Source organism: Schistocerca piceifrons, chromosome 2 (genome assembly GCF_021461385.2).
Source record: "Schistocerca piceifrons isolate TAMUIC-IGC-003096 chromosome 2, iqSchPice1.1, whole genome shotgun sequence".
NCBI classification, from domain to species: domain Eukaryota; kingdom Metazoa; phylum Arthropoda; class Insecta; order Orthoptera; family Acrididae; genus Schistocerca; species Schistocerca piceifrons.
The window spans coordinates 992094144-992106329 of NC_060139.1; the positions used below are offsets into that span (position 1 = coordinate 992094144).

Consider the following 12186-nt stretch of genomic DNA (forward strand, 5'->3'; position numbering starts at 1 on the left):
AACTGGGTTTCCATCTGAGCTCTTGATATTCATGCAAGTGGTTCTCTTTTCTCCAAAGGTCTCTTTAATTTTCCTGTAGGCAGTAACTATCTTACCCCTCGTGAGATAAGCCTCTACATCCTTACATTTGTCCTCTAGCCATGGCTGGTTAGCCATTTTGCACTTACATTTTTGTAATAATAACATAAAAAGTGTTTAGCCTCCTCTTTCTGTTTTTCCATGTTGAACGATGTTGTCTAACACAAGAAAGACAAGTTTAAAGTACTTATCTTTTTTTAGGTTTCCCATTAGTGATGTTTGATATAATTAATTTCCCTTCCATATATCACATTCCTTGTCCATCCATCCATTTCACTTCTGGTTAATACTGCTATCCATATTTATAATTTTGAATTTTGCATGAAATTTTGTTTTTGTGCTACAAAGGTATTTGAAGCTCAAGATTTGATTGACCATGCTGTCTTGAAGTTTTCAGCGTATCCCAGCTCATCTCCACCAAATTAAAGTGTAACTAGCTTTCCTGGCTACAATTCAGCTGGAGAGTTCCCGGCTTCTTTGATGTTGGGATCATGAGATACTATTTTAAAATCTTCTATAATACCCTAGTTTCATATATTTATGTGATTTTAAATAACCATGTGTTCCATCAACCGATCCCTTACCATTTATTTAATGACACCATCATATCCTGGTGCTTTCTGAGTTTTAATTTCTTTTGCAGCCTTAAGATAGTCATCCTTTCTTATGGAAGGTACTCATCCAGAATGAAATTTTTACCGTGCAGCGGAGTGTGTGCTTATATGAAACGTCCTGGCAGATTAAAACTGTGTACCGACATTTGCCTTTTGTGGGCAAGTGCTCTGCTGACTGACCTGTCCTAGCACAACTCATACCTTGCCCTCACAGCTTTACTGCTGGCAGAATTAAAGCTGTGAGGATAGCCTGTTTAGGTAGCTCAGATAGTAGAGCACTTGTCCGCAAAAGGCGTAGGTCCCGATTTCGAGTCTCAGTCAAGCACACAGTTTCAAGGTACTTAAGTGCTTGCTATGGTTCTTTCATTTTCAAGATCCTTTAGTTGGGATGGCTCTTTGTATAGGTCCCCCCCCCCTCTCCCCCCCTACATCTTTCAAATATCAGTTTCCCGTTTTTTGTTTAATAACCTGTTATTCCATCCATTACTTCTTTCAAATTGCTTCTTAATCAATTTTTATGCTTTTTTATGTGTCCTTTCTCCATTCTACATCCAGTTCCTTGCACTGTCTCATTGTGTACTCTTCTTTGCCTGCCTTGCTTCTCACTTGAGGATTTTGCGGTCTCTTATAATTTATAATTCATTCTTCACCCTTTGACTTTCTGAATTTCCTTCTTTCCTCCTGAAGTTCAAGCATATGATTTATAATCAATAGTTCTTTTACTTGTTTTGTGGATTTTTTTCATTTCTTATGTTGTGATGTCTAAAAATTTTTGTTATTTTTCCTTGGCTCTGTCTTGTTTCAGTTTCCTAGCACTATATCCAGATTCTTTTGAAAGTTCTTCCTCTTCCTTCTTAGTCTTATGCTTGGATTAAACATTTCTGGGTTGTGGTCACTTATTACATCTGTGCCTGGATAACTCTTCCATTACTGAACTAATTTACATATTTTACTCTTATCGTAATATTTCCTGTTTGAGTCCTGGTGTAACTTCTTCTTTTGGGCTATTTGAACAAAGCATGTTTAATTACTAGTCCTTTCAGTTAACAGAAGTCTGTTAGTTGTTGCCCTCTGTCATTTTTCACAACAAGATCATATTGACCCTCTGTATTGTGATCTTTCCGTTCACATATAGAAGCATACTCATGTCCAAAATAATAAGATTCTCACTGTCCTTAGACATTTTCATCACTTTCTCTATCTGGTTGTATATTTGGTCCTCTCCTCCTCCTGTATGACTAGTTTCTGGTGTGAAAGAGGTTGTCACTGTTATTAGCAGATATTATTTGATTTCTTTATGGGGCATATTTCTTTAACACAATCTTCACTTCTGAATTTGACGTTAAACATAATATACAAGGTAGTCACTCAGATACTGAAACTGACGTGTTTTCTTACCTTTTTAGCTTAGTTGGTCAACTAGTTTTTGTGTGTGCAGCCAGATCATAATCATTTCTTGTACCAGCATTTTTCTTTTTGTGGAATATAACATACCTCTGAAACACCTTTATGTAATTAAAAAGCTAAAGAAAGATGATAATAGTCTGTGTATTAGATCACAAAATTATTAATAATGATTGTGGGACCTAATTAAGCATGGAATGGTCACCTTGATTTATAGTTTCAATTTAAGTATTCATCCATGTTGGTTATAAAGCAAGTTTCTTTCCAGATTTACTTTATAAATATTAACTGTTGAGTTTTAAATTTTGTATAAATTTATTGAATTTAATTTTATTTTATGACACAAATGTTAAAAACAGGTTTGTGAAAGCTTTACACCTGAAACGACACACCCGGATTTTCGAATGTGGTTAACATCTTATCCTGCGGATCACTTTCCAGTCACAGTGCTGCAGAATGGTGTCAAAATGACAAACGAGCCTCCAAAGGGTTTGAGAGCCAATATATTAAGGTATTTTTTACAAATGTGTAATTTATTTTTAAATAAGTCCAGTGATGCAAAGATATATTAACAAATAACTTGTTTTAACTAAATTTTAAAATATGTAATAAAAATCTTCAGGTCATACTTGAGTGATCCAATATCTGATCCAGACTTCTTCGAAAGCTGCAATCAGCCATTGAATTTTAAGCGACTCCTTTTTGGATTATGCTTCTTCCATGCACTGACACAAGAAAGGAGAAAATTTGGTCCTCTTGGATGGAATATACCATATGAATTTAATGAGACTGATCTTCGTATCAGTGTGAGACAACTGCACATGTTCTTAAATCAATATGAGGTAAAGTATACAGGAGTTTACTGTTACTTTTATTGCTATTACAGTTGTACCTTAAAAGTTACCCAGAACCCTGTGTCAGGGGAGACTTATAAGATGGGATGAGAAGGAAAGACTGATTGTTGGGGACTTTACTGGATGACATTTGGAAACCGACTAGCATAAAGGGGGACGATAGGGTAATATGCAAGATACAGATAACTGACAAAACATTGTGCATGAGTTAATAAGAGCTGAAAGCTGAGTGCATTGTATGTGGTAGAGGGAAGAGGGCCGATAGACAGGCCAGAAAATGAAAGATATAGAAAACTAAAAGGGAGTGAAGAAAGGTACGGTCACTGAGAAGAAATGCTTAGATCAAAAAAATTAATGCAAATTAAGGCCAAGCGAGAGGCAGGAAACAAGTACATGATGTAACATCAGTTCTTAAACTCATACCCAGAAATGAGATCCATTCAGCCCTACTTTTTGCCCACCACACCTACAATAACTTTTCTTGCCCTCCAAAGTGCCACAATATCCCTGTCTTCTACACCTGTTTCCATACTGTTACAGGAAGAACAAACACGATTTGTGGAACGTAGTACATTATAAAACAACACGTCAGATACACATTGTACATAGCACTGAATACATTGACTGGGGAACAGTAATACAGGGTAAAGAATAGGCTGAGCACTCATTTGTGGTCATTTAAGTAATGCTGTTTCTTTGGCAGCTCACCAGGAGATTGACCCAGATGGTCTCTGTAAGTGGACCTGTGAACTGTATGGGCACGCGCTCTCTGAAGTCACACACGTCATGAGTGAAGGTACATTGCTCCTTCTAGAGGGTGTGAAAACCACATACATATATACAAAAAAACACTAACCACAGAAAAATGTATAGTAGAGAAAAGACAAGCACTGGCCCCAGGTGTGTGTGTGTGTGTGTGTGTGTGTGTGTGTGTGTGTGTGTGTGTGTGTGTGTGCCCATTTCATCATGATGAAGGCTGCTGCAGCATGTGGCAGGCAGGCACCAGTGGGTAGGGGTGGAAGTGATGAGGGGCAGGTTGGCACACCATAAGCCTAATTGGGAGTGACTGTAGGGCAGGACAGATTTTATCTTCATTGTTATGCTAAGATGGCGCCGATAGGAAAGTGTAGTGATGCTTCTCTCTCGTTAAAAAGGCAAAAAATGAACAGTTCTTCGTGTAGAGAATGTAAAAAGCGTGTGATGAAGGGTATTCTGTGTATCAAATGCAACTTCTGGTTACGCTAAAAGTGCGCAAAAGTAAATCTAAAGTTCATCAGTGATGATTTTCTGTGGACATGTCACGGTTGTTTACGTGACGAAACGGCCGATCTTGTAAGTGCAGTTGATACAAAAAACGAAATTATAAAGTTACTACGAAGTGACATTGAGGCATTAAAAACCAAACTTTCGAACATCAAGAAAGAAAACAATACATTAATACAAGAAAAGAAGTCCTGTGTGTGTAAAAGCCATCAAATGGAAAAGCAAGAAGATCGCGAAAACACGAATGACCGACCGTACATTAAAAACAACATTTCAAGTGTTCCCGTTGATGTCTCAGTAAACTCAGTAAGCCAAAAACCGGAAGATATATATAAATGGAAGGTGGTGACATACAGCAAAAGGAAAAACAAGGCGACAGATACGCAACAAAAGGAAAATGACTTTTCAATAATTGGTGATTCACTGCTGAAGAATATCGCTGTCCCCAATTGCAAGAGCGACGTATGACCTGGTATTAGAACGCATCAACTCGGTAAACATTTTTAAAATATGGTAAATGCAAGACAAGATACTACAGAACCAGATTCTGAAACCAGACATAACTATAATGGGGTGTTTATACATGCTGGAACGAATTCGTTAAGGATCAGGGGTGAGGAAGAAATGGCAAGCGAAACAAGAAACACGATTCGTTCTGCAAGAAATATGTATGCAGGATCTCGTCTGATACTTAGCGGAATCATAAACAGAAGGTCGGTGAGTGAAAAATATATCGCCAAAATAAACTGTGCTCTTAAAGAACAATGTGATCATCTTAGGGCAATTTTTATAGACCCAAACAAATTCCTATGTGAAAACTCGCTAGCGAAGGATGGCTTGCATTTAAATAGACTGGAGTCTGTAACGTTCAGCAGAATGTTTGCAGATGTCTGCAAAATCATTAGATGCAATGGAAACTAATATGGCCTGAAGGGGGTGAAAAATCATACACTCCAGCTGGAAAAGAAAAATATAAGCACCATACAAAAAAAGATGATACTAAAGAATTTGCCCCAGAATACAGCTCAAAACATGTAAACCAACAAAAGAAAAATTACATAAAAGTACTTCATCAAAATATGCAATACTTTGGTAACAAAAAATTAGAAGCAGAAGTACTCCTGAGTGAAGTAAGACCAGACATATTATGCATAAGTGAACATGGACTAACTGAAAGTAAAATACATAATGTGGCAATAAAGGACTACAAACTAGCTAGTTACTTCTGCAGATCTAAATATAAGGGTGGTGGCATTTGTATATATATTAAAACAGGTACTCTATCAAAGAATGTAAACAGTGAAGCTGCTACATTTCCCATAGCTAGAGAAAAAGACTTTGAAGTTACTGGTATAGTGGCAGAGGATTTTAGAGTGTTTTGTGTGTACAGGTCACCATGTGGCAATATTAGCGTCTTTCTAAAAAAATTGCTAGCTTATTGAGAATGAATATGAAGAGAAATCTTATTATATGTGGAGACTTCAACATTGACATGGGAAAAGACACAAAAATAAGACAGGATTTTGAAGAATTGTTAATACAGCATGACATGAAAGCGACAATAACTGCACCAACAAGAGTGACTTCACAAAGTGAGACAATTATTGACAACATAATTACTAATATGTGTAACTATGAGTCACATGTAGTTCAGACAGAAATATCTGATCATCATGGACAACTAATCAGCTTTTGCAGAAGTAATGACACAGTATCAGAACCAAAACAAACAACCAAAGAAATTAGGATCATCAGTGAACAAAATATCAACATCTTTAGATGTTTAGTAAGGAAACCTGGAATGAAACCCTACAGGCCCCGAATGTAAATGAAAAATATGATGCATTTATTTCAACAATTAAGTACCATTTTAATGTAGCATTTCCCAAAGTAAAGAGACAAGAAAGGCAGCAAGATCAAACAGAGTGGATTACCAGTGAAATACTAGAACAGCGAAGGAAGCTTCAGGACGTGAGACGGATGGGCAAAGCTGAAAACTATAAAACGTTAAAAAAGAAGTATAGAAAAACAATAAGAGAAGCGAAAGCAAGAGCAATTGACACAACTATAGCGAAATCAAAAAACAAGGCAAAGGCAGCTTGGAATGCAATCAATGCTGAAAGAAAGGAAAAAGATGGGTCAAACAAAGAAGAAGGTATTAGGTCAATTAAAATAGACAACACAGTGGTTACAGGTGGTATGGAAATAGCAAACATACTGAATAATAACTATATCAGTGTAGTAGAAAACCTAAAATTGGAAAGAAATAGTCAAAAACAGAAGGGTATTAAGGTACCAAAAAGATCATGCACTACTATGTTCTTAAGACCAGTCATGGAAGATGAATTGCGGAAAACTATACAGAAACTGAAGTCCAAGAAATCAGCTGGTGATGATGAAATATCAAATCATGTAATAAAGCTGGTATGTGAGGAGATAATAACACCACTGCTGAACATAGCAAACTGTTCTTTCAGAGATGCAATTTTTCCAGAAAAACTGAAGATAACGAAGGTAGTGCCAGTGTACAAGAAAGGGTGTAAGGATGATCCGAACAACTACAGACCAGTTTCACTGATATCAGGTTTCTCAAAAATCCTAGAAATGCTTATGTATACCAGATTAGTTAACTATATATCTAAAAACAAAGATGATGTGACTTACCAAATGAAAGTGCTGGCAGGTCGACAGACACACAAACAAACACAAACATACACACAAAATTCAAGCTTTCGCAACAAACTGTTGCCTCATCAGGAAAGAGGGAAGGAGAGGGGAAGACGAAAGGAAGTGGGTTTTAAAGGAGAGGGTAAGGAGTCATTCCAATCCCGGGAGCGGAAAGACTTACCTTAGGGGGAAAAAAGGACAGGTATACACTCGCACACACGCACATATCCATCCACACATACAGACACAAGCAGACATATTTAAAGACAAAGAGTTTGGGCAGAGATGTCAGTCGAGGCAGAAGTGTAGAGGCAAAGAAGTTGTTGAAAGACAGGTGAGGTATGAGTGGCGGCAACTTGAAATTAGCGGAGATTGAGGCCTGGCGGATGACGAGAAGAGAGGATATACTGAAGGGCAAGTTCCCATCTCCGGAGTTCGGATAGGTTGGTGTTGGTGGGAAGTATCCAGATAACCCGGACGGTGTAACACTGTGCCAAGATGTGCTGGCCGTGCACCAAGGCATGTTTAGCCACAGGGTGATCCTCATTACCAACAAACACTGTCTGCCTGTGTCCATTCATGCGAATGGACAGTTTGTTGCTGGTCATTCCCACATAGAATGCGTCACAGTGTAGGCAGGTCAGTTGGTAGATCACGTGGGTGCTTTCACACGTGGCTCTGCCTTTGATCGTGTACACCTTCCGGGTTACAGGACTGGAGTAGGTGGTGGTGGGAGGGTGCATGGGACAGGTTTTACACCGGGGGCGGTTACAAGGGTAGGAGCCAGAGGGTAGGGAAGGCGGTTTGGGGATTTCATAGGGATGAACTAAGAGGTTACGAAGGTTAGGTGGACGGCGGAAAGACACTCTTGGTGGAGTGGGGAGGATTTCATGAAGGATGGATCTCATTTCTGGGCAGGATTTTAGGAAGTCGTATCCCTGCTGGAGAGCCACATTCAAAATCTGATCCAGTCCCGGAAAGTATCCTGTCACAAGTGGGGCACTTTTGTGGTTCTTCTGTGGGAGGTTCTGGGTTTGAGAGGATGAGGAAGTTGCTCTGGTTATTTGCTTCTGTACCAGGTCGGGAGGGTAGTTGCGGGATGCGAAAGCTGTTGTCAGGTTGTTGGTGTAATGCTTCAGGGATTCCGGACTGGAGCAGATTCGTTTGCCACGAAGACCTAGGCTGTAGGGAAGGGACCGTTTGATGTGGAATGGGTGGCAGCTGTCGTAATGGAGGTACTGTTGCTTGTTGGTGGGTTTGATGTGGACGGACGTGTGAAGCTGGCCATTGGACAGGTGGAGGTCAACATCAAGGAAAGTGGCATGGGATTTGGAGTAGGACCAGGTGAATCTGATGGAACCAAAGGAGTTGAGGTTGGAGAGGAAATTCTGGAGTTCTTCTTCACTGTGAGTCCAGATCATGAAGATGTCATCAATAAATCTGTACCAAACTTTGGGTTGGCAGGCCTGGGTAACCAAGAAGGCTTCCTCTAAGCGACCCATGAATAGGTTGGCGTACGAAGGGGCCATCCTGGTACCCATGGCTGTTCCCTTTAATTGCTGGTATGTCTGGCCTTCAAAAGTGAAGAAGTTGTGGGTCAGGATGAAGCTGGCTAAGGTAATGAGGAAAGAGGTTTTGGGTAGGGTGGCAGGTGATCGGCGTGAAAGGAAGTGCTCCATTGCAGCGAGGCCCTGGACGTGCGGGATATTTGTGTATAAGGAAGTGGCATCAATGGTTACAAGGATGGTTTCTGGGGGTAACGGATTGGGTAAGGATTCCAGGCGTTCGAGAAAGTGGTTGGTGTCTTTGATGAAGGATGGGAGACTGCACGTAATGGGTTGAAGGTGTTGATCTACGTAGGCGGAGATACGTTCTGTGGGGGCTTGGTAACCAGCTACAATGGGACGGCCAGGATGATTGGGTTTGTGAATTTTAGGAAGAAGGTAGAAGGTAGGGGTGCGGGGTGTCGGTGGGGTCAGGAGGTTGATGGAGTCAGGTGAAAGGTTTTGTAGGGGGCCTAAGGTTCTGAGGATTCCCTGAAGCTCCGCCTGGACATCAGGAATGGGATTACCTTGGCAAACTTTGTATGTGGTGTTGTCTGAAAGCTGACGCAGTCCCTCAGCCACATACTCCCGACGATCAAGTACCACGGTCGTGGAACCCTTGTCCGCCGGAAGAATGATGATGGACCGGTCAGCCTTCAGATCACGGATAGCCTGGGCTTCAGCAGTGGTGATGTTGGGAGTAGGATTAAGGTTTTTTAAGAAGGATTGGGAGGCAAGGCTGGAAGTCAGAAATTCCTGGAAGGTTTGGAGAGGGTGATTTTGAGGAAGAGGAGGTGGGTCCCGCTGTGACGGAGGACGGAACTGTTCCAGGCAGGGTTCAATTTGGATAGTGTCTTGGGGAGTTGGATCATTAGGGGTAGGATTAGGATCATTTTTCTTCGTGGCAAAGTGATACTTCCAGCAGAGAGTACGAGTGTAGGACAGTAAATCTTTGACGAGGGCTGTTTGGTTGAATCTGGGAGTGGGGCTGAAGGTGAGGCCTTTGGATAGGACAGAGGTTTCAGATTGGGAGAGAGGTTTGGAGGAAAGGTTAACTACTGAATTAGGGTGTTGTGGTGCCAGATTGTGTTGCTTGGAATTTTGAGGTTTTGGAGGGAGTGGAGCTGGAAGTGGGAGACTGAGTAGATGGGAGAGACTGGGTTTGTGTGCAATGAGAGGTGGTTGAGGTTTGCTGGAAAGGTTGTGAAGGGTGAGTGAGTTGCCTTTCCGGAGGTGGGAAACCAGGAGATTGGATAGTTTTTTGAGGTGAAGGGTGGCATGCTGCTCTAATTTGCGGTTGGCCTGTAGGAGGATGCTCTGAATAGCCGGTGTGGATGTGGGAGAGGAAAGATTGAGGACTTTTATTAAGGATAGGAGTTGACGGGTGTGTTCATTGGCTGAGTTGATGTGTAGGTGAAGGATTAGGTGGGTGAGGGCAGTGGATTGTTCAGTTTGGAACTGGTATAGGGACTGAAGGAAAGAAGGGTTGCAGCCAGAGATGGGAACTTTAAGTGTGAGGCCTTTGGGGGTTATGCCAAATGTCAGACAAGCCTGAGAAAATAAAATATGCGAGCGTAATCTGGCTAGGGTGAAGGCATGTTTGCGGAGGGAATGTAAATAAAACTTAATGGGGTCGTTGTGGGGGTGTTGTGAGGGTGACATGGTATTAGAAGGTGGAAAGTGTAAGATGAGGTTGAAATGAAAATGAAGGATAAAAATATATGGGGAGAGATAAGGGTGAACTAGAAAATAACTGGAGATCTGGTATGAAAAAATGCGAAAAAGTGTTGGTTAAGTTGATCCTGTGGTGAACTTGGGTTGGTAGACAGCGATGTGCATGAAGGTTAGGTGGTTGTGTTGCCGCTAAAACACGTTAAAGGACGGAGAAATTCGGGAAAATTTCGAAAAAACGTGTAAATGTATTAAAAGGCGTGGTGTTGTGGTGAAAGATTACGAAAATGGGGCTAACAATTGTAAATAATGACGTTAAAACCTGTGGAGAGCGGCTAAAAATGATCAGTGATGTACGAAAAACGGAAGTGGAAATAAAGTAAAAGTTATTAGAACTAGCCGAAATGGTTATTTAATACGTGAAGGCAGCTGTTATTGAACTAGAAACGGTTAGCGGTATTGTTGAAAGCGCAAAATAAAAATTTTTTGGTTATGGTTTGGAAGTGGGTTACGTATTATAGAGTATATATAGGCGGGATAAATTTGTATTACGGTAAAAAGGGAAGGTGAATAGAAAGTGAGACTACTGGTAAACGCAGAAAGAGAAAATAAAGAGAAAATAAGACGACAGGAAAGATTTCGAGATGCAACAGCGACAATAACAAACGTAATTGTTGGGTTCAAATTAATGATATGGTTATAATAGAGGGAAACATTCCACGTAGGAAATATATATCTAAAAACAAAGATGATGTGACTTACCAAATGAAAGTGCTGGCAGGTCGACAGACACACAAACAAACACAAACATACACACAAAATTCAAGCTTTCGCAACAAACTGTTGCCTCATCAGGAAAGAGGGAAGGAGAGGGGAAGACGAAAGGAAGTGGGTTTTAAAGGAGAGGGTAAGGAGTCATTCCAATCCCGGGAGCGGAAAGACTTACCTTAGGGGGAAAAAAGGACAGGTATACACTCGCACACACGCACATATCCATCCACACATACAGACACAAGCAGACATATTTAAAGACAAAGAGTTTGGGCAGAGATGTCAGTCGAGGCAGAAGTGTAGAGGCAAAGAAGTTGTTGAAAGACAGGTGAGGTATGAGTGGCGGCAACTTGAAATTAGCGGAGATTGAGGCCTGGCGGATGACGAGAAGAGAGGATATACTGAAGGGCAAGTTCCCATCTCCGGAGTTCGGATAGGTTGGTGTTGGTGGGAAGTATCCAGATAACCCGGACGGTGTAACACTGTGCCAAGATGTGCTGGCCGTGCACCAAGGCATGTTTAGCCACAGGGTGATCCTCATTACCAACAAACACTGTCTGCCTGTGTCCATTCATGCGAATGGACAGTTTGTTGCTGGTCATTCCCACATAGAATGCGTCACAGTGTAGGCAGGTCAGTTGGTAGATCACGTGGGTGCTTTCACACGTGGCTCTGCCTTTGATCGTGTACACCTTCCGGGTTACAGGACTGGAGTAGGTGGTGGTGGGAGGGTGCATGGGACAGGTTTTACACCGGGGGCGGTTACAAGGGTAGGAGCCAGAGGGTAGGGAAGGCGGTTTGGGGATTTCATAGGGATGAACTAAGAGGTTACGAAGGTTAGGTGGACGGCGGAAAGACACTCTTGGTGGAGTGGGGAGGATTTCATGAAGGATGGATCTCATTTCTGGGCAGGATTTTAGGAAGTCGTATCCCTGCTGGAGAGCCACATTCAAAATCTGATCCAGTCCCGGAAAGTATCCTGTCACAAGTGGGGCACTTTTGTGGTTCTTCTGTGGGAGGTTCTGGGTTTGAGAGGATGAGGAAGTTGCTCTGGTTATTTGCTTCTGTACCAGGTCGGGAGGGTAGTTGCGGGATGCGAAAGCTGTTGTCAGGTTGTTGGTGTAATGCTTCAGGGATTCCGGACTGGAGCAGATTCGTTTGCCACGAAGACCTAGGCTGTAGGGAAGGGACCGTTTGATGTGGAATGGGTGGCAGCTGTCGTAATGGAGGTACTGTTGCTTGTTGGTGGGTTTGATGTGGACGGACGTGTGAAGCTGGCCATTGGACAGGTGGAGGTCAACATCAAGGAAAGTGGCATGG

General features: G+C 41.6%; 1 protein-coding gene across 1 annotated transcript in view; it reads left to right on the forward strand.

The window, feature by feature from the left end:
* Nucleotides 1–12186, forward strand: part of LOC124776746 (dynein axonemal heavy chain 7-like) — an 881127-nt gene that overhangs the window by 721689 nt on the left and 147252 nt on the right. Inside the window, 2 exon segments of the mRNA XM_047251871.1 lie at nucleotides 2456–2607; nucleotides 2719–2938. Of these exon segments, the coding sequence (XP_047107827.1) occupies nucleotides 2456–2607; nucleotides 2719–2938 (372 nt within the window).